This window comes from Loa loa (genome assembly GCF_000183805.2).
Source record: "Loa loa unplaced genomic scaffold supercont3.94, whole genome shotgun sequence".
NCBI lineage: Eukaryota > Metazoa > Nematoda > Chromadorea > Rhabditida > Onchocercidae > Loa > Loa loa.
In genome coordinates this window covers 173853-195768 of record NW_018108274.1, presented here as the reverse complement: position 1 = coordinate 195768, position 21916 = coordinate 173853, and the positions used below count along the sequence as shown (strand labels likewise).

Here is a 21916-nt window from a genome sequence, read left to right as displayed (position 1 = left end):
ATATATATATATATATATATATATATATATATATATATATATAATATACGAATTCTATTTGTCCATTTGTCACTGTTACAATTACTCGCTTCCCATCCAAAGATGGACCTTGAAAACTATTATGAAAGATGATCATAGCTAATCTTAAAGCAGAGCAACACGAACTTTTCTCTATCGATTTTCTTGAGAAATACCTGGGTTTGAGAAATGTTTTATTGCGTCATCAACGTATACTGTTCATTGTTAGTCGGATTTGAAATATTTTTGCGGAAGAACTTCAATTCCACAATTTTACAAATTTAGATATGACGTTTCGATAATTGTTTATTTTTTGCAGTATTTTCGTAAAAAGAACCCAAGTTGTTGTTCAGACAACAAACAGTTTGACTTCAGATTTTGGAAAATGTAGCTTTAATTTTATTTGACATTTATTGAGAATGATATTAATATTGATGTTATACATTTAGAATGACAATGTTATAATAAAACTTAACTCTGCACTCTTCAATGTATTTTTATGAGAAATAAAGTGGTATAAGAAAAATAAATCGGGATTCGATTGAGAATTCAAATTTCATCGCTTCTGGATACGATCAAAAATATTTTTCGGTAAAGTACATCATGTCATTAATATTTCAGGCGTCTATTCGGCGATCAATTTATGACAAATGAAAATAGTAAATTTTAAAATTGTTCATTTGTACCGTATCAATCTACAGAGCCATAAGGCCGTCTTCCAAACACTTATTTTCGAAGTAGACTCTTCCAAAAGAATATTTGGCAAGAGATGTTTCAGTGAAGCCCATGAAACGCTTCTTATAAAAATGTTTACTTTACATAACTTCATGCTATGTCAAACCCTAAATAATTATTCCGAATAATTTCAAGCTTAAACAATTGGTTGTTACTCTGTCAGCTGTTTAATGATCAGATAAATGTTAAACCAAGATCAGTATGCAGCTGTGATAATGATTTCTTTTTTAGTTAATTAAACTGTAATTATTATTTAATAACTTTACCGACTGTTCATTTCTTCTTTTATCGATTTTTTTTCAGAAGAATCGTTGTAAAAAAAAAATGCTAATTGCAAGAAATAGCTAATGAAATGTGATGCGGGATATTTTCAAAATTTTTGGCATAAAGGAAATAGTAAAAAGTTGCAACAAATAATTAAATGCCAACTTTTCTTCGTTACGATTTGAATTTGATTTTTCGTCCATTCCCTCATTTCATTTTTGTAGTGAAAAAAAAAGGACAGATTGGAAGTTGAATGACAGTTTGTTTGAAACATGAAAAGTAAATCTTCTGAAAAGCTGATTGAGTGAACCTTCTGAAACCTTCTGAAATAACGGAAGTCTTACAAGCTCATGAAAATGTGATAAATTTATGATTTGGCATAAAAAATTTCGAAATGATTGGAAGCTCTCATAGTTTGCACTTATAATTTATCATATGCTTTCCCTCAAAACTTATTACATTTACATCGTATTACTGACAATCACATTCAGAGGAATCGTTCAAAACTTAAATAAATTGGAGAAGTAATTAATCAAACTTCATACTTCACGGTATTCTGACTACCTTATCATTCTGTTTCTCTGATATGAAAACAAGCTTTTGAGAAATTTAATACATTATTAAATTTCTTTTGATAAAGTAAAACTTTTCTGCGACTTTTAATAAAATGAAACTTTTCTGCGGTTGTCTTTTTCTGGAAGTTCGGGGAAAAATAGGTTTAAAAACTCTTAAATGATTTGCATATTTTCAAAAGATGGTAGACTCAACGAACTTACTTCTCGGACATTTAAAAGTTCATACAATTTATTTACTAATGCGTCCCTTTCCTTATCCTTAGTGTAATATTCAAAACATGCCCGAAAGGAAGTCGCTTTTGTCAAGCATTGTCAATAAATTATTCAATAAAAAAGCAGGATTTTTTGAAAAACATATTTTGAGTAATTTTTTTAACAAGAAAATCTGAAAAACATCATTTTTGTCGTTTTCTTGGCCATAATTTTCGGCCTTTTTAACCAATATTGTTGTTTTGTTCCTTTTTCAAAGTCCATTTCGCATTTCAAAAAAAAAATGATAAATGGATATTCCCATTCATTTCTCTTTTCTTCTTTTCAAATTCTGAATGATATCTATTCTGGGATTCCATATTTCAAATCTTTGCTTTTTTTTGTAGTTTGCTGGAATGCAAAATGAGATAGCCAGGGTCAGCCAAGAAGTTTTCTGGGTTGTGGTTAGTACACTCAAATATAAATTATAAATGCAACTTAGCCAAGCAATGTAGACCTGATAATGAGATGCGAGTGATGATAACTGATTAATTTCAGTTGAAGTTTTGCCAATCTCATTCTTTTAAGGTACTCTTACATTGTAAGAGTAAGTTTCATATCCTAAAGAAATCTCTTCGACAGGTAACTTTATGTTAGTCTTCTCATATCATTCGTTCTTTCATTACTACAGACAATTGTTGGCTGTTTTTTTTCACGTTACATCCTTCACTTCACGTTTCTCACGTTATGTTTCTCACATTACAGCTGTTTGCTTGGCTATCAAAAGTATACACTTATTGAAATAGTTACGTGTGTTTATTGGAATGAAACGCATAATATGAGACTATCAAAATTGCTTCTCTATGGTTTGATAATTGATTGTTTGCTATATAGATGACATAATTTAGTTTCAGATATTTACTTTCAGATATATATATATATATATATATATAGTACAGATATTAAAGCGTTAATGTGTCATTGTAATGCGAGAGTGGCGGCATCTTTCAACTGATAAAATTTTCCACAAAAATTATGAAACTTCAAGCTGATTATATGATAATGATTATTTCTTTCGGGAATCCATCGTCCTTTCAAAAATGTCTTTTGTTTTTTGAGGTTTGCGACTTTCTTTTTCACGGTCGGTGAATATCTTTTGGAAAAGAAAGTTTTGAAATCCAGTCGTTCTAATTTCTACCTTAATTAGAGGGAATTAAAAGTAATCATTGATTAAAGGAGGTCAAAAATAGGGAAGAAAAAGCGAAATAGTAGGAAAAAAAAGAGGGAAGAAGGATGTGAGCTTTTATTAATTGTCATCTGTGGGAATTTCAGATTGAAATTTTTAACAACTTTATTCGAAATTTAACTTTCAATAATTTCCTTCCTTCCCCTGTTTTTTATTTTCTGTTTCTTTTCAGGTTTTATGAATAATGACTTAATTAGTGAATTAGTGAAGTAAGAAACCAAGCAAAAAGGCTTGATGATTTCAGGACTTTATTCCACGTTGATTGCCTAACGTCATGTGCCATGTCATCAGTGGTATATACAGCTTGGCTCTTAATTGTTGTATGCTTTTGAAAGAGGCTGGACTTGAGAAAGATGAAGAGATAGAAAGATGAATGGTACTGGCCAAAGATAATAACAAAGCCTGATGTCGTTAGCTATCCGCAGAAAAAATACAACTTATTCTTTCCTTTGATATTAAAATGATTGCTCTTTCCCGCTTTTCTTTTATCCGTCGCGAATTCCTGCTTCCTCTTTTCCACCTTCACTCGCATCCATTCAATTGCAATTCAAACAGGTAACAGTTGGGATAAAAACAAGCCATTACCTTGTTCTTCTACCATTTCGGAAATAATTTCATTTCCTGATCAATTAAACTTTCATGAATGGTTCAGGGAAAAGAAATGATTAATGGCCTGAGTTCACAAAGACCTAACCTGCGACAATTACATCATTCCCAGCAAAATGATCCCATACGACGACATTTTTTAAGTAAATGTAAAAAGCATTCAAAGGAAATCTTAAATTTTAGTAGGGGCATCCTGCCGTTATTATCGAAAATCCATAATGCACCGTCACCGCCATATGAGAGGTGACAAATTGGAGAAGGGGAATGAATGGAGGGAGAGAAAGAGGAAGAGAGAAGGAGAAAGAGAGAAAGAGGAGTCATTGCAATAAATGTAATTCAATTCGTTCCCCTTTTTTTTATCCAAACTGCAAGCAACTACTTCCGACTATCTCTCTACAAGGAAAACTTTCATTTAAGCCAAGTACGAACTAAACTACACAATGCTTCAAAGATTACTTCCATTCATCAATAAGCAGCGTATATGAGCAGATGAGAGAGTATAAACTCCGCCTGGCAGGTTATATATCAATACAAACAAACAAATGAATCATTTTAAGTCATAGTCAAGTCAGAGTAAGAGTTATTCCCGAAATGGACATTCCCGAGACAGCACACTTCTGGTTTTTTTTTCTTTCATCAGCATGTCAACTACTAATGTTGCAGTAAGTTTGTTTCCCATTAATGTTGTGGAAAAATTTACTCGAAATTATGAGCGCAAAAATCAACCAATATTACAGGATTGAACTTCTCAGGTAAATATATTTTGCCCTCGAGAAGGTTGTAAATAATTTTTGCGATCATGCGATTGTCTACCATCTTTCACAAACAGTTTCCATTCTCTCACAATAACTAAATCAGTTCCGAGAAAGGAATTCTGATTCGTTGACTTTAAATTCATTCCATTTCCATGGTATTATACCATTCCCTATCACTTAATGATTACTTGAAAGTCAAAAAGGCTTGCAAGAAATTCAGTTTAATTCCTTGCCAATATATGATAAACTCCTAACTCTTGGTATATTTAAAAAAAAAGCCAAGATTTAGGCAATATTTTTTCAAGCCTAAGCACATATTTCAATTTCCTTTTTTTTTTTGTTTCATTTCATGTTAGTAAGAAATTTAGAAGACAAAATAAGCTTGCAAATAACATCATTTCTTTCCACTTACCAAACTATTTCAGCTTTTTTTTGGAACGGCCAAATGACGGAAGACATTCTAATTTGTCCCACAAATTATTTTACAGCTTCTCTTTTCAACCATTTTCCTGACGAAAATGACAAATTGCTACAACAAATATACACAATTGCTTATCAGCTATTTCATTTCTTCTTAATAACATATTTTCCTCATTTTTTTCTTTTAAAATTACTTTTGAACAAATTCACTCTTTACAAGGGAACATATGCTGATTCATTCCTTTCAACATGCCACCATTTATTGCTACAAATTTTTTCGGAACTACTTATGAGGTTTGAGAATTTCCGCAGTGAAAGATGGGTAAATAAGGTCAAATACTCTAAGTAACTTTCGTGATAGGAATAAGGATTAGAAAAGTGTGGAAAATTCAAAACTACTTTACTGTCTCTCTGATTGTCCCCAATCTTTCTTTTTTTTCACGCTTTTCTTTTAAGTCTGAAACAATTCTTACACTTTAAGAAATCTTTGCTACTATATCCAACTTTCTTATCATTCATGCAAAATTTTCTGACATCTTAATGAAAATATTCTCATGCACATATCATTTGATAACATTACATTTAACATGCAAGGTTGATGATTTAAAATGATGACACATTTCAAAAGAGATCAGATAGTTCCGTGGCATTAGCAAGGTTAAGTTTCGTCCTATGCTTCTATTATTTATACAAGGATAATGATTTTAAAATAATGGAAAGTAAGAATTACTCATTGTCATATATCGCATCACAAGAATAACATCAAACTACTGTTACACTAATTACTTGGAAGGTTGCATTTAGAAACAGCCAGTACTCATCATCATCATCATCAGCATCGGATGACATGAAAGAGGAAAACAGTCCAGATAAGCGATTAAACTTTTATGAGTATTTTTACACTGGAAATTAATGAGCTGAGGTCAGGTAATTGGATTCATTAGCGATTTGATTAGTGGATTGATTGAACAATGAATGGAAAAATCGATGTTATAAGTGTATTGCTGAAAAGACGACATCATTTCCTGTTGACAGCAAAATAAATTTTCAAAAACCATCATCAACTACTTCTCTTTAAGGAGGAGAATTAGGGAAATATTCGGTTATCTGCTTTTTTATTCTTATTGAAGAAGCTTTGCTCTGCTCAATCCCATTTTCTCTATTTATTACGACATTCTTCTCATTGACAAGAAGTTGACAGGATGATAAAATTCAAGTACTGCCTCAATGTCGTCTATCGTTTCCTTTGTAAATTAATTTACAAAATTCATATTTCACTGATAAATAGAAGTTTTTAAAGCACTACGAATGTGATATAAACGCATATACGTTTCCTATGTTTTCGTGTCACAAATGCGCTTTATTTAATTGTAATTAGATGATCAAATTTTTAATTGGATAATCAATAAATTGTCGATTGAAGCGAAATGCTTAATCTGACAAGTGCAAATATAAATTGGAAATGAATTTCAGAAGAAATAATAAAATGGCATTTTTGGGCCAATTAACAGCTAATGTGCAAGCCCAACTGAACAACGTGAAGCCACAGCTGAATTCCGTACTGCAAACGGCAACTCGTGCACGGGATAATCTGGCACCAATTCTAAATCGTGCAACTGCTCAGCTCGATAATCTTGGCAAAATCTTGCAGGTGAATGTTCTAATCTATAAATCAGTTTTATATGCCAAAATAAAATCATCATTAGATAGATCATGTTCGAAATATTATTGTTCAGTTGATCTTTCCGAAACACTGCTATTTATTACCTGAGTGTCATCCAGCACTTCTCAAATGCAATCAATGAAAATGTTTGCAGGTAACCGGAGACCGTAAACAGTCACCTATTGATATACTCTCGACAGTTACAGCTTTTGACAGTACGCTTGAAAATTCGGAAATCAGGTGCTAGATATTTTTAAAAAAAAGAGTTTTGAATGTTTTTGAATATAAAAATTTAGAGAATGGTTAAATGATATGAAAGGGTAAACTTTAAGAGTAGATGACTTGATAAAGCAACATTGACAATCCCAAATGAGAAGCATTGGTTTGTTGCAACAAAAGTAATGCTTACTTTTATGAATGAACACAAAAAGTTTTCCAGCAAATATTTATGAATGATAAAGGTTGCTCTAATAAGCTAGCAATGCTTTCTTTATTTCAGATTAAATTATCCGATGAATGTTGAAACACGATTAAAGAATGCAGGTGATAGCTTGCAGCTGCAACTTGATCCTTCGAGTAGGGCGGAATTTTCAGCGAGTCATTTGGGTGAAGAGCGATATGTTCTGGAGACCGTGTATTTCCACTGGGGTACAGAACCTATGAATGGGAGTGAACACACAATTGGCGGGGTGGGTTACGCAGGAGAGATACAATTCATTCATCGGAACACGAGATTCCTGAATCTAGAAGCAGCATTTAAGGAGGCAAACGGGATACTGGGTGTGGCTGTATTGCTAAATGTTAGCCTATACAATTATATTTCAACAATCACTTGTTTGAAACGAATGAAGCTTAGAAATAGCGAGGAAATTTTTGATCTTGACCGTGGCATCACTCTTTGGCCAAGTTATTTCTTTGGCCTGCTTGAAGTTTCCGGAAAATCAGAGCAGTTCTGTTTTAATATCATCAGTACAATGCTAGAATTCTGTTGGGATGAAAATTAGCAGTTAATTAGTGAATCACTTGAACTGACACAGTATTCCACTCAGATCGTAAAATGTTTGTCTTATTTAAAATGTAAATTATTTTAGGAGTCGCATGACGACAATCCAACATTCTCAACAATAATTGACGGCATAAAGCAGGTGGTTTATAAGGGTAGTGAATGTGCGATTTGCGGTGTTAACTTGTCTCATATGCTGCCTTCTTCAGGTTCGTTTTTTCAATTTCTCTTGAATCACCTTAATCATTTTTACAAGATTTCTTATCAATCATCATACCTATGGTAAATATTGGGATGCAAACTAGTCGCTGATTTCGATAAATTAATTTGCTAAATTTCAACTTTTTCAAATTGTTAAAAAAACAAGTTTAAATTTATCTTATAGAAAAAATGAAGGAATTCTGGACATACACCGGTTCGGAAACAATACAGCCGTATAGAGAAACTGTTCAGTGGATCATTTTCAGGGCTACTATTTGGATATCTTCGAATCAGGTATCATTCCTAGAATCCGTACTTGAAAAAATAAAAAAAAAAAAGAACGAAGTAGTAAAAACGAAGTAAAACGAAGTAGAAGTAGTCAAAAACGAAGTTTTATCTCTACATACAAAGCAATTAACTATGTAGGAAAAATCAGTTCTTTGCAGTTGGATAAGCTACGCACGCTGAAACGTGAAGGTTATGAATGTGAAGTTGAGGAAACGATGTCACCGATTCGTGCAGTCCAGCCAATTAATGGTCGTATAATTCGATCATCATTTCGTTCCTCAGCCCAAGCAGTACGAATCATAGGAAAACAGTAACACCTTCTGGCGTTACTACGTTGTACTCCAATCCCCAAAATTTCTAGCTGACTGTAATAACTGGAAAATGTTCATACATCCAATCTTAAGCGCTCTTGACTTGTTCAAATCTAAACCTCTCTTTCTTTGATTATAAGGAGCACAACGTCGAAATGTCTCATTTAAAACAGAAACCATTAACGAGTTTGCCAATGAGCTTTAACCACTTCTTTGTAATCACTTGCTTTTGAGACTGATATTGTGGTCTTGCAATTAATGAACCTCTAGAATCATTACAAATTCAGAGGTTTATTTAGGTGGTAACCTACTTGACATCTGGTTTAATTGTAACAATACTGAATTTTGACATATACAGTTAGTGGATGACAGTGATCATGCTGATCTTAATATGTAAATAAATGAGTACATCTTTTAATACACTTATGCACTTATAGGAGACCGAAAATAGGTCTATACTTCAAAAGCAGATTATATAAGCAAATTTCTTCGACACAAAGTTAAAAATTTTTACAATCATGCTCACTATGGACCAAATTAATACTGACATATTAAGAAAATTAAGAGCAGCCCTCCATAATGGATGAATCTTTGCTAGATGACACATCAGCAACATCTTGCTCATCGCTAGATATGGTTTCCGGTTCAGGTGCTCCATGAATTGACTCAGGACTGGAAACGTTGACTGCTTCGATAGCACTAGCTCCAGGTGTCAATACCCGATCAATTTGGTCGTCAGATTCCATCTCTTCATGTGCTGATTCTCGACTGGATACTGATACAATCTGATGAATAAGATGGAAATTTGATGAATTTTTCACATAATGACAGGAAATAATTTTTTTGTGAAATCTGACACAAATGGAATGCCAATTCCAAATGCTATTATGGAAGGATTACCTCGCTTTATTAATAAGTAAATACCTCTTCGACGTTCTCATTAATAACAACGCTGACACTGCCATGATGATCTACGCCTGTAATAACAAATGAATTTCCATTCTCCATTACTTCCCAGTATTTACTGCATGTAGAAATGAAGGCAACGAATGAAAATTACAAGCAACACAGTTCATAAAAGTTGCAAATCAAACAGTACGTATTTCCTAAAAGTGCATCGTTTGAGTTATTTCCATAATGTTACATGTTGAAATATTACAAAATGAAAAATCTACCGTCTACAATACCGTGTTGTCCGGAAATTTGGTTATCTCCTTGTACTTGTAATGTTCGAGTACCACCTGCATTTTTCTGCAATCGCGTATTTTCTTCATGAGCACGGGCTAATTCTGTTTGTAAGCGTTTTATTTCTTCATCACGTTCCCCCAAAATATCGCCAAAATCTGTAATTTATTTCAAATTTTCGTAAAAATTAAGACAAAAACTTGCGGATGTATGTAAGAAGTAATAAGTTTTAGTTCGTCTGCTCAGAAATTAGCCTAAAAAATTTGATGTAGTTGCTCAAATAAAGCATCCAGCGTAACACAACGACAATAAAAAGATCCAAGTATAAGAAAAGAGTTTTTGGAACCGAAATTGGAAAAGAGTTGGAATTAATTCCAAACAAAACTAAATCTACCATTGATGTAATAACGCCTTATTTCACAGAAACGAAGACTTAGAAAAAGATTTAAAATGTAATGTTTTTTCTAAGAATATCAACCTACCTCGACATCGCTTTCTCAAACCTTCAACAGTTTTTCGACAGTAGCTCAACACAGTTTCTAAACGAGTTGTTCTGGTTGCCTCATTTTTAAGTTCGGCATTCTCTTTCTCTAGTTTTTTACACAGTGCAGCTAAAGCCTTCGCATCACTGCTGAAGAAATTCAAAATTCGAACAACTGGTATTTAATCTTTATTTAGAAAGATCTTTTGAATAAAATAGATATAGAAAAAATTAAAAACAGCTAACCTTTCTGGTCCATTTTTGAGAGCCCTTAATTCAAGGGTTGCCAACTTAGCATCTTTACGGGCTTTACGAATTTCATCACGCATTGCTGAGAACATCACCCCAACTGCTTGATCAACAAATGTACAGTCTGCTTTATTCTCATCGCTGGCATTACGTTTCATCGATTCATTTTCATCCTTTGAAATAAAATATATCAACAACATGTAAGGGAGGCTGCATATGTAAGCCAGTGTAACAGTTCGCGGAATACCTATTTTAATCAATGAAAATGAACAACATTTTACAAAAAAAAACAGCAAAAATCGATAACTTCATGGATATCATAAACATTTTAAGCATCTCCAATCCAAATATGATCATAAGGTAATCCGACACTACTCAGTAGATGCTTACTTCGATTTAGACTATAAAACTAAGAAACTTCAAAGTGAAATACAGTTTGAAATACGACAAACATCCATGGCAAGTGTGATAAATACTAGAAAATTGAGAATCAATCCACTAACCAGGGATACTGAACCAGGAGAAATAAATCTCTTAAACTCTGTATTTAAATTTAGGGACAAAAGTTTGTATTCCATTTAAATTAAAAACACAAACCAACAAATCGCGTAATTGCTTCTCTTTAACAGTCAATCTCAGATTAGCCAAATTTTCACGCTTTTGGGATAACTGCAACTGCCTTCGCAATTCATCAGTGTCCATCTGCTTTGATGAGCTTTCCAACAGTCTAAATTCTAAGAAGGTCGAATTCCTCATTTTATATCAAAACTTCAATCAAACGATAACAGAATGTTTCTCCTCCATCAGATTAACAGTATTTTAGCTTTATATTTTTAATTGAAACCAAAATAATGAAAGAATTGTAAACAGTGCTGTTTACTTTTCGCTTTCATCCTGGATTGGTTCAGGTGATGTATTGCTTTGAATGTCCATGAAGAATCTTTGATTACACTTACGATTTTTACGAGATCTGAATAGAAGCAAACATACATCTAGTATACTAGAACAAAACGAATCATAATCATCTTCGAGTATATCATGCAAAAATTTTCAACTACTTTTTTTTGGTAATCGTAAACACAGGCCCTCATATAACTCCTCGACATACAATTCCATATTCGACTAATCCGAGTTCCTCTTGTCCCTGCCCGCATTCTGCCATTGAGAGACGACCTCACCCCGTTCTACACACCTCACCTTCACACATTCTGCTACCATTTTTCCGGTTATCGAAACAGATTCTTCCATTCATTTTTCCATTTTACTTTCCCTATTATAAATACATCGGATAACTGGGAACTTTCTCTGGTGGATTCCAATATTTCTAGCATTGATGGCATGCTCCGAGGTGTCCGTTCTCTCACAACGGTATATTTGAGATATATCAGAACATCAGATTTTTTAAAATAACATATTTCATTACGCAAGAAGACGAAAATATTAAAGTTCTGGATACAAGTAGTTTACTATCCGTCGACCACAAAATACTGCTACAGCAAGGATTATTAAAAGATAAAAGAAAAGAAAAACAGAAATAAATGTTATGTGATATAACAAGTGGAAATGCTTAACAATATCCACAAGAACAAATATAACAATAAAAAAAGGAATAAATTATGTTACAATCCACAACGATTAGCAAAAACGCCCGGATTTTCTAACGGACATATCACATTGCCAGAAATGAATGAAATACATAATCATTCCAGAGTTTTTCTCAATATCTCCTCTCAGTAAATATGACTCAGCATTCTTTATCATATTACCTCTTCATCCTAAGTGAATTAAAGTTACTGACATGTTCAACAGATATCACTTCCTCCGCCATCCAAAAGCAAAAGCGTTGGAGTTTTCGTAGAAAAATTTAACAGTATTTTAAAACATCCTGTTGCTGCATTTCAGAGAGATGTTTTTAAAAAATGTTAGTTTTTCAAACTTCGAAATGATTTAAAACGTTTTTCCAAAAAAGCGCAATATGTTTGGATATGTCAGAACTTGCGACTTTTACGAAAATACATACACAGGTTTAAAAGAATACGGATGCAATGAGAATACTTTCATGAAAATTCATTATTCCTTTAATTGCTTTAATATTTCCTTTAACTTAAGTAATTAGATTGCTAGCTAACTACAGCTTACAACTTACAAATACCTTATTAATGCAATAAATCTATTTACACCAAAAATACCTTACGTAAATAACAATGTCTAATTTATGTACAAGAACTATACAGTGCTGCACGAAAGGTAAGTTTTCAAAATTTGCGGAATAAATCCGTAAAAGCTATTAACCAGAATATAGAACAAAAATGCCACCACCACAGAGAATTCAGCTTTCTTCAATAACATGAACAGATGGAAATGAGACAGGAAAACCAAAACCGTTTTTTCGCATACGTATATTCATCAAAGATACAAAAAGTTCTTGCCACATTTTAACAACAAGCAGCTTTACGAATACACTGCTTCCACCATTGACAAGAACCGATTTATGCTCTGAAAATAAAAAAAAAAAAAAAAAAAAAACAATCAAAATGTTGAGCTAAGTTCAAAATACTTTGCTTAAAATACCGTGTATCTACTCAGCTCTGTCTAGCACTGGTCCAATCCTTTTTTCAAAATTCATAACTCAATTTCACCATTCGATCCGTATCATCGTATTACTCATTACTTAATATATTACTTATACCATTTGCTTTTATATTTCTCCTACTCTATTTCAGCAACGTATTTTCAGTAACGTACATAACGTATTTTTATTTTTCTTCATGTTACATTATTTCGCTGCGATCAGGTAACAAAATAGTTCTCGCAAATTACAAATCTGAATCAAGTAACAAAATAGCCTTCGCAAACTGTAAATCTTAAAAAAACGAACACAGAACTTATTGATTATATTTCTGTCAAAAACGTAGAAGTAACTTTAAAAACTCGCTCATATATGTTAAGTGGAACTCTCACTTCGCCGTATTATCACATTAGTTTCACCTAGTTCTTCCCATTTAGTCTGACCATTTCCAAAAAGTAAATCATCAGGCGCAGGTGGTATTTCATAAAAAATGAAATCCCCTGCAAAAATTTCCACTGAACTTTGGAAATCCAAGAAAAATTTAAATAACTTTAAAATAATGACGAAGAAGTAAAGCGAAAAGCATACTCAACATAGAAATCAGATCTGAAAGTGTAGATAGCTTTTTTCCTTCCATGAAATTCAAAGAAGCAGCTTCACATGCCGCAAGTTTCTCAAACGGTTTTTTCCGTCTCAAGAACATATTCACACAACTCTCCCAGCTAAAAATCACAATTTTATGGTTGATACTGATAAGCTCTAAAACAGAACTGCAGTGGGTACTAATGACTGCCTAACACCAAGTTATAGTCAAATGACCTACCAGTTCACAAACTGTACTGCTCAACCCATCACTACTTAAATAGTTGATGGTCTAGACTTCATGATCAATAGCACTTCTGTAGCAATCATATCGTCAGTCAATTTTAACAAATCTTTCTCGAAGTTTCAGAGGATATTTCAAGTGTCCTAGATATCTAAAGAACATCATCCGCTACTCTTCTGTACCGTCGACAAACTAAAAATCTAGTTTTTAGGTTGGTTACACTCTATTATGAATTGATCCAAAAACTTAGAATTCTCACAAGCATGAAAAAAAAGCATAACAGCTTATCAAATGCTCCATTTCTTTTCTTTCGACCTAATTCTCATTTAAGTCTTTCCGACTGCTAATCTATTCTACAAACACAACACTGTTATCTTTCAAAACATCAACTTACTTTAGCCTCAAAAGCCAAATGCGTTTGTAAATCAGATCGGTGCTTCTTTAATTTGCATGATGATAGTCTCTCTACCGCTGCTTCCACATCAGAAAATATAATCCCATAAAAATCTACCAATGAATGTTCAGTAGAATTTCAAATTTCGCTAAGTAAAAGGGCAAAAATGAGACAAAAACAGAATAAATAGGAATTTGAGCTGCACATCAATAAGATTTTAAACATTTTTATCTGCGTCACGACTACATAAAATGCGATATTTGCTAACACATCGCCAGAACAGACGGAAATGCAAATAAAAAGTGGAAACTGAACACATAACGTTACTAGTGGAAGAGTGCTAAAAAATTCAAAAAGTCATACCAAGAAATTCAATAGCTTCTGTAACAACATTTATTTGATTCGCCACAGATACCTTTTCGCTATTATCATAGTCTAAACTTGAATATTTCAGATTTTGTCTCAAGCCAAGAAAATTATTTAAGAAATTTGGGACAACAGAACCTTCACATTATGATTATATGAATGGAATAAAGCAAAGATGGAATTAAACGTGAGTTACCTTCCTTCTTCCCAGCGTTCATTACTAATTTACTGAAATCAAAAGCGCTATCATCCTTAGACAGCGATACATCCTTTGAGGCAGGCTTGAAAATATTCTCTAAGGACATCCTCTGCAACAAAATTATCCAATATGTATACCTAGTTTCATGCATGAAAAAAATATTGCGAAATATACACAAATATTTCAATACTATCGAAAAGTCAGAGATTTCGTCAGCAACTTGAGCATGAATGTAAGATGGGGATTATTGTGAGAACATTAACATTACAAAAATTATGCCCGTATTGAAGCATAACACTGGCAGCCAAACAATAAGTAAATTCATGTGCTCACGAAAAAGAACGTATCAATAAGAGTTGAATTGAATAATCGAGCCTAATGGATTTAAGTACCAACTTATTGGCTGAAGTCAGGGCTGAGTGATTCGAGTTTACTGGATCTAAGTATCACCTTAATGGATAAAGTCAGAACTGACCAATCAGTAAGGCTTTCTTGTCTCTATCTGATAAGAACCCAATGCTGACAAGTGGAAAAACTAAAGCACCTGTCTCGAATAGGACGCTGCACGATGTGTTCGAAGAGCTTTCACATGTTTCAAGATTAAACCACACGTACCGCATATAATGCCTTCATTGGTTGCTGTGGAAGAAAGTAACATCTGAAAAAATGAGAAAATTAAGAATGTACCCTATGACTGATTCTGAGAACACTTTTTAAGAACTTTATCGTAAAAATACTTCTCACGGAAGCTTTCAAGTCTAATTTCTTCACATTTGTTATAACTAATTCCAGCTACTATCATCAAATGCTGTGATACAGGAACGTACGTAATAAGCGTGTGCACGGGCACGTTCTTCTCGGAATTTAGAATTTTCCCGTTGCCTACGACGTGCTTCACGATTCCTTGCTCGTTCCAGTATCCGATAAGCATTATCCTCACGTAAACGACGTTTTCGTTCAGCATCTAACATTCTCCGACGTTGCAGACTACGTCGCCATTCGATATCTGTGAGAGGCCGTCTTGGCATGGCCTTTGTCGACAAAATTCCTGAAATAAATAAATGGAAGAGAACGAAGTGTTTTGAGTACGGTAGTGAACATTCAAAACTCCCAGCAAATGGACCACCGCCAGACTCAGGTTATTCCCCATTAATAAGGGCATTATAAATTAGGCAGATAAGTGACGACTGACAAACGCACTCATTGCCATTACTGCGATCGATGAAGGGCGTCCCTCAGCTATTACGTTGACATTATTGGCGTCGAGAAATATTCCTTACCAGACTTTTTTTTTTTCGAATAAATACAACTATTCAATGGAAAGCTGCGGATATACAGTTTATGCTTTGCTGATGATCTAACGGACAATGTGATACATACCAAGTGAACTTGCTAAGGCAAACACGATCCATTCACTTTTTATAGACAAATAAATCTATTATCAGTACAAACATGTCACAAACGGAACAAGTGTATGCATGTGCAAGCAGACACTCACATACACACACCTTCATGCGGACAGACTGACACACCTGCAGTGGACATATTGGTAGCTTTACATATATAAGACTTGAACAGCTAGAGAGGACCAGACTGACTGATGCATTGATTACATCACAGCTGAACAGAGAAACGCTTCATGATGTTGACAATTGAATACTGAGCTATTGAGAATCTTGGGATGTCAAGCCCGAGACAGTTGACAATTCAATTGCTAAAGAATTTTAGAAAAGTGGGAGAGAGTTGTGAGTTCAAACTTTATTTCCATCTAGCATCAGCAATGTCACTTCTGTCCTTCTGGGCAGTCTCAGACCTTTCATCTCTTTGACATGTAACAAACTGGAAATGACCCATGTGAAGAGTTAACTTTCATCACGTACATTCATATATGTTTGCAATTAAAATTCTTCTTTTCCGATAACTCGTAAAGAGAAGAACTTTAAAATGTTAAAACTGAACTGTAAATGGGAAGGACAGTGAAGCATTTGATCATTCGATTTCTGACATTTCTGAGAATTTAAGGAGAATGTGTTGATCTCTCCTAAATGAATGGCTTATGACTATGAGAAGCGAGCAATGGCCAAGAGTGACCTTTGTTGATGTCTTCTATGCTTTCATTAAGGTTACTTAGAAACAGTAATACGTTTCATTTTGGTACAACTTGGGAGACAGCAAACCCTATTCTCACACCAAATTGACAACAAGGCCATCAACCCATCGCAAGTCGACCCATCCAGTGGAGTTTCTGGTACTCCTCGATTATCTTTGGCGAAGTGTTTTGTGTTCTGCGCTGAGATCTCTGGGTTTATCATGATGGTGTCTGCAACCATAATAGACTTAGGGAGTTAGCACATAATATGATCCGTTTCGATTAAGGATTGTTTAGCGATAGTTCTAGAGGTGAATGGGGCGGAAATGTCGCGACAAGTGGATTGCATGCGTTCAATTTGAGGTGGATTGAGCGTTACAGGTGAGCGTTCCTCAGTACATGGAGGATGGCAACGACAGGTTAATCCTACACGTGGGGAAACATGTTTCGTATAAAGGAAATCCACCAGAACTTAGCGATTCTCGAAAATTGGCCAAGAAAGTATTCTGGCGCGAAAGAATCAGGGGGATTCGTTGTGTTGTGGCACCAATGGTGGATCAGAGGTTGTTCTATTTTTGAACTTGTTCTCATCAAATACAAGGTCAGTTAATTACTTGAAGCTCACTAATGTCATTAATATAAGGAGATTTTGATGAGACAACTTCTTTAAAATAATACCATTCATTCTCTTGAGGGTGTAACAGTACAATAAAAAGCGTAACGAGAAAGGTCTGAGGTTTTTCTAAAGTTGTAATTTTCATGAGATGGATTTAAAACAACAGAACTAGAGTAATGCAAATGACGAAAGTACGCGGAGATTGAAATAGCTAATTTTAGAAATGAATTAATTTTAGTGAGCTCGCATTCCGGATGATGCTGCGAAAGCATGGAGCTCACCTTTGTTTTTCACCGATGATACATGCGCAGCTTTTTATCACCGATGCTACCTATCGCCGCACGGCGTTGTCTACATCCCTTGATGATCGACCGCTTATTGTGCAGTTCTGTGCTAACGATCCGGTGACATTGTTAACCGCTTGCCAGTTAGTTGAAAGCTTCTGTGATGGAGTAGATTTGAACTTGGGTTGTCCTCAGCTTATCGCTAAACGTGGACATTATGGCGCTTATTTGCAGGTTTCCCCCAAAACTTTAAACCTCAGTTTCTTCTTTATTTCAAGTTTAGCTTAAATAAGTTTTGTTAGAGAAATTAGCATTGGCAAGGAAAAAAAGAAATACAAATCTGTTTGTTGGCAAGTCTAATGAGTCATAATCGATTGACTTGATTGTTTTTTAATGATTTATCATGACGTGGTGTTGTATTACCTTATCCTTGACTGGAATTTGTCATGAGAATTGCGATTTCGATTACTTCTTAATAATTTACAGAGTTTCATTTTAACAAACACTGGTACTGTCTGTTGTGTTACATCGTCAATCGTCCATTTTAGGAAGATCAAAAATTGATTTGTGAAATGGTTGCATTGCTGCATTCACGTTTGCAATTACCTCTTTCTTGCAAAATACGAATTCTTCAGAATATTAATGAAACAATAGCTTATGCTGTGTCAGTGACCTTTCAATATTAATTACACCAAAAATTTAAGTGAAATTTATACAATGTCGAAATGGTGAGGGTTTAAACAGCTATTTGACCCAATCCTTTCTGCTGCATTCATCAAAATAGTCTAGTGATATAGCTTCAATTAATCTATTTAATTTTCTCAAGAATAAAAAATGCAGTTGCGAGGCCTATTTGCCTTGAATTAAACTGTGCATTTTCAGGGCCCTGGTGAAAGCTGGTGCTTGCATGCTCACTGTTCACGGAAGAACTCGAGAACAACGAGGTCCGAATACTGGCCTAGCGGATTGGTATGCGATGCGTGCCGTCGTAAATGCTGTTGATGTGCCAGTCCTAGCAAATGGCAATATTCAGGTTTTTTTCCTGAGTTTTTTTGCAGACATCAGTAATAAGCGATAGATGTGAGTAAAAAGAATCTGATTTCGAAAACATCCGGATTGAATGAGATTATGTGTGTATTTATTTATGTATACTTTGATTTATACGGAACCTAATTATGAAAAAAGTTGCTCAGCCATTTGTTATTTAGTTGCCCGGTGATGTTGATCGGTGCTTAGAAATAACAGGTGCAAGTGCAATAATGAGTGCTGAAGGCATCCTTTCGAATCCGTACCTGTTCGAAAAACGACACGAAGTAAATTGGACTGCAGCTCGAGAGTACTTGGACTTCGCGGAACGTTATGAATCTACTATTAGTGCTGTACGGGCTCACTTGTTTCGTATATGTCACCACAGGTTTCATTGTTGTTATTACTTGCTATTATCGTTACTGATAGAATTCGTTCCTTTCCGTCATTCCTGTCAGTTCAGTAAGGCTCTCTCGACAATTGTTCCTCCTAAAAGAGGATATTTAATTGTTGAAAGCTTCTTTAATTTTTTTGAGCTTGATGGTTTTGGTCAGGCTCGTGCATTTTCTTAATCTCCTTGAAATTTCTGAAAAACTCCTACTGCTTTCTTTCCAGTTTTAATACTGCATCTTGATGAATTGTTTCCATTGTAGTTTAATAGTATTTGTAATTTGTCCAAATTATGTTAATTGAGAAATTAATAAAATAATTGTTGATAGTTTTTTCCGACGTGAAATTATTTTCAGTTTATTGGAGTACAGCGATTTGCGTGAACGTTTGTCATACGTGTGCTCCATGAAAGGTTTCCATCAAATTGTGGACGATTTGGAAGAACGTGTTTTTCAGTCAGTTTCGAGTTCAGGATTGGAATTTTCAGGTGGATTTTTTAGTTTAGAGTTGCAATGTTTTAATTTTATTAACCAACTCTTGATTTTTTTATTTGATCTATGTTGGGTTATTATTAAATAAAGGCTTTCACCCTCTTCCTAGATTCCTTTTTGTGTCTAATTGGTATGAAAAAAAAAGATGTTGCTTTTTCAATCTTTTCATTTGCAGAAATAAAATCAATAGCTTTGGTTACCTCACCTGCCTTGATGCCTCATTGGATCTGTAAGCCCTATTACCGTCCAGTGCGCGATGATTCATCTGTTTCTGATTCACTATATCGCGAACGACGACGAGCGGAGCTTGATGCTTTGGCTCAAAAGACTGGTCTTTCAAAGAGGCAACTGCGTAAGCGTGAGAAGCGGAAAGTAAATAATAATTAATACAATATATTTGCAGTTGCTGTAAAGTTGTTTTGTAATCATAAGAAAATAGTAATTTTTAGATTAGGGGTGATGTCCGTTAAGCTCTTGTATTTTGGATCATATTTCCAAAAACAGAAGCAATCTTAGTCGGAGCTGGTATAGCTTCTCGTGCAAGTATATCGTATTCTTGTATACTCCCAAAGAACTCTACCTTTCCAACATTCAGTTAGTCTTATCCTTACAAATACTTTTATGAAATGGGCCAGTTTAGTTGACAACTGCTTTATATATTCTCCGAGACGAAACACAATTAGACACATATCTTGGAAGCTTTAAATAGCAAACGAAGAAGATAGTAGTAAGCAGACATTGACTTCTGCCATTTTTTAGTCTTGTGGTACTTAGGACCTCTCGTATCTAGATTTGGGATTTTTCATAGGATTACGCCGACTTACAGATCGAAGGCCACAAGGAGCAGTGCAAGGTTCAAACTTATTTGAAGTGTTTACGCTGCGATTTGCCAGCCAGTCAGGGTTGTACGTTCGTTTATTGTAGGAATTGTTGTCGTTTTAAAGCGGCGACGGAACGAAAGGATTGTAAAAGTTTGTTGACTTTTATTTTCGTCTCATACAACAAGAAAGTTTTGCTTTCTCTTTTGGAAGCTTGTGATACAAATATGTATTTCATCAACTTTTATGGTATTGCAAAGAAATATTCAATTTTGCCGACCAAGCAAAAAACAAAAACCTTTTCTAATTAATGGGTGAATTTGCAAATAACTGATCCTTTGGACAATATTTCTGTAATGTGGGAATGTGAAATATCAAAATAGTATCAGTCGAATGAAAATCAAATGCATTCTCTTCACATTCAATTCATTTATTCTATGTAGGACACTTTCCCTTGTTAGACTTTTACTGTCGTTGTACTTTGAACATTATAATGTAGTTAACTATCGCTAATCCATATTATGATTAATACTTATTTCTAACTTGTATTCAGCGCTCTTATTTCGATTATTTCTTATATAGTAAATTTGCTTTTCTCTTTCTCTGATTTCTCGGTCTTCCAATGATACTGATCCCCTACGATAACCTCAGAACCGATCATATCCATTGGTTACACTGGCCTGTCTATAATTTTAGCTACTTTTCTACATTTGTCTTCACTCGTCTCACTGTCTTAACCACATCAACATAAATATCAAGTGGTAGTTTTTTTCAAGCTTTCATCTAGCTGGTAGAAAGTTCAGTCTAAATTACTCTTTCTGAGTTCTTAACATCGTTGAACTCGTTGTACAAGTGGCTAAGCGATTCTAATGATATATCGGATGAAATTTTATTACTGGATATGATACTTTCGAAATTTCAGCTCACAATTTCCATTTTACTACAAAGATTCCGTGGTGTTATCGTGAACATGATGGTACTGCGGTAATTGCAACAACGCTGATTTCCGGAATAATGGGGCTATAAGAAATTCAGCCTAGCAGTTTTTCATGTTGCACTTTTTTTACTGATTATATCGACTTTATCCTGCAATGTCTTTGCTTGTAAGTTTCATTCAATGATTTCCTTTGTTTTGGCGAATTGTTTTTGCAGTCCGTTTTTGGTTACGTTTTTTTTTAAGGTTAAGATTTCTTTGTTGATTTTCCCTCTGTAATTAGAGTAATTAGCTTTAAGGATAATGGATCGTGTTGAATGTGTCATCCTGAGGTCAAGACTTGGATTTATAGTAAAAGAAAACGCGATGCCTATTGAATAAGTAGTAATACTGGCTTATATTTGTTATGAAAGGCGCTTTTTAATTCCGAACCACTGAAATAATATTTTATATCACTGGATTTGATTCATTTTTTCCATTAATCGCATGTTGTAATCTGTGAAATGAACGGTATGTTGAAATGAATCGTTTTTCCATAACGGATAAAGTTTAAACTGGTTGAAATGTGGAAGTTTGTTCTCATGCAGTTTGGACTTGCTGTATTCTGTATTTGGGCTCTTTTTAGTCTCCCTAAATGCTCGACCAATAAATAGGAAAACTTTCCATAATTATCTTTCATACCTTCCGTCTTCTGTAATATAGAATTCTGTTTAATGGTGTATTTT

The 21916-nt window shown here is 34.2% G+C and overlaps 5 protein-coding genes across 6 annotated transcripts; 2 read left to right on the top strand and 3 right to left on the bottom strand.

Moving 5' to 3' along the window:
• The first annotated feature begins 6253 nt into the window (after positions 1-6253).
• LOAG_05031 (eukaryotic-type carbonic anhydrase) lies at positions 6254-8538 on the top strand. The gene is made up of 6 exons (XM_003140568.2): positions 6254-6459; positions 6626-6711; positions 6971-7271; positions 7563-7683; positions 7860-7969; positions 8122-8538. The coding sequence occupies exons 1-6, from the start codon at positions 6271-6273 to the stop codon at positions 8275-8277; spliced, it is 963 nt and encodes a 320-aa protein (XP_003140616.2). The 5' UTR covers positions 6254-6270; the 3' UTR covers positions 8278-8538.
• A 162-nt stretch (positions 8539-8700) lies between these two features.
• Positions 8701-11164, bottom strand: LOAG_05030 (hypothetical protein). The gene is made up of 7 exons (XM_020446748.1): positions 11070-11164; positions 10787-10916; positions 10187-10362; positions 9942-10090; positions 9450-9617; positions 9199-9251; positions 8701-9059 (listed from the first exon to the last, which is right to left on the bottom strand). The coding sequence occupies exons 1-7, from the start codon at positions 11120-11122 to the stop codon at positions 8835-8837; spliced, it is 954 nt and encodes a 317-aa protein (XP_020302950.1). The 5' UTR covers positions 11123-11164; the 3' UTR covers positions 8701-8834.
• A 1259-nt stretch (positions 11165-12423) lies between these two features.
• LOAG_05029 (hypothetical protein) lies at positions 12424-13461 on the bottom strand (the record flags this gene model as incomplete). The annotated part of the gene is made up of 3 exons (XM_003140566.2): positions 12424-12685; positions 13151-13258; positions 13347-13461. 3 exons carry the CDS (start codon positions 13459-13461, stop codon positions 12519-12521), a joined length of 390 nt encoding a protein of 129 aa, XP_003140614.1. The 3' UTR covers positions 12424-12518.
• Positions 13462-13910: 449 nt separating this feature from the next.
• LOAG_05028 (hypothetical protein) lies at positions 13911-15597 on the bottom strand (the record flags this gene model as incomplete). The annotated part of the gene is made up of 6 exons (XM_003140565.2): positions 15371-15597; positions 15088-15201; positions 14541-14652; positions 14342-14413; positions 13979-14091; positions 13911-13937 (listed from the first exon to the last, which is right to left on the bottom strand). Exons 1-6 carry the CDS (start codon positions 15569-15571, stop codon positions 13911-13913), a joined length of 639 nt encoding a protein of 212 aa, XP_003140613.1. The 5' UTR covers positions 15572-15597.
• A 1409-nt stretch (positions 15598-17006) lies between these two features.
• LOAG_05027 lies at positions 17007-21751 on the top strand. Of its 2 annotated transcripts, XM_020446746.1 has the most exons (10): positions 17007-17195; positions 17487-17766; positions 18081-18196; positions 18415-18565; positions 18741-18946; positions 19305-19435; positions 19615-19811; positions 20266-20410; positions 21180-21360; positions 21491-21751. In XM_020446746.1, the coding sequence occupies exons 1-9, from the start codon at positions 17032-17034 to the stop codon at positions 21281-21283; spliced, it is 1494 nt and encodes a 497-aa protein (XP_020302949.1). In that variant the 5' UTR covers positions 17007-17031; the 3' UTR covers positions 21284-21360; positions 21491-21751. The 2 variants fall into 2 exon arrangements, with proteins under 2 accessions (XP_020302949.1, XP_020306128.1); XM_020446747.1 differs by lacking the exons at positions 20266-20410; positions 21180-21360; positions 21491-21751 and adding an exon at positions 19889-20145.
• The last annotated feature ends 165 nt before the right edge of the window (positions 21752-21916 follow it).

Excerpts from the sequence above, each read along its gene's own strand:
- LOAG_05027 (XM_020446746.1), top strand. The coding sequence starts at position 17,032 with ATGGAGGATGGCAACGACAGGTTAATCCTACACGTGGGGAAACATGTT. Across the intron at positions 19,436-19,614 it reads TTCAGGATTGGAATTTTCAG|AAATAAAATCAATAGCTTTG; the intron begins GTGGATTTTTTA and ends TTTCATTTGCAG. Across the intron at positions 19,812-20,265 it reads GTAAGCGTGAGAAGCGGAAA|ATCGAAGGCCACAAGGAGCA; the intron begins GTAAATAATAAT and ends GCCGACTTACAG.
- LOAG_05031 (XM_003140568.2), top strand. The coding sequence starts at position 6,271 with ATGAATTTCAGAAGAAATAATAAAATGGCATTTTTGGGCCAATTAACA. Across the intron at positions 6,460-6,625 it reads ATCTTGGCAAAATCTTGCAG|GTAACCGGAGACCGTAAACA; the intron begins GTGAATGTTCTA and ends AAATGTTTGCAG. Across the intron at positions 6,712-6,970 it reads CTTGAAAATTCGGAAATCAG|ATTAAATTATCCGATGAATG; the intron begins GTGCTAGATATT and ends TCTTTATTTCAG.
- LOAG_05030 (XM_020446748.1), bottom strand. The coding sequence starts at position 11,122 with ATGGACATTCAAAGCAATACATCACCTGAACCAATCCAGGATGAAAGC. Across the intron at positions 10,917-11,069 it reads ATCCAGGATGAAAGCGAAAA|ACTGTTGGAAAGCTCATCAA; the intron begins GTAAACAGCACT and ends CTTAGAATTTAG. Across the intron at positions 9,252-9,449 it reads ACAACACGGTATTGTAGACG|GCGTAGATCATCATGGCAGT; the intron begins GTAGATTTTTCA and ends TTGTTATTACAG.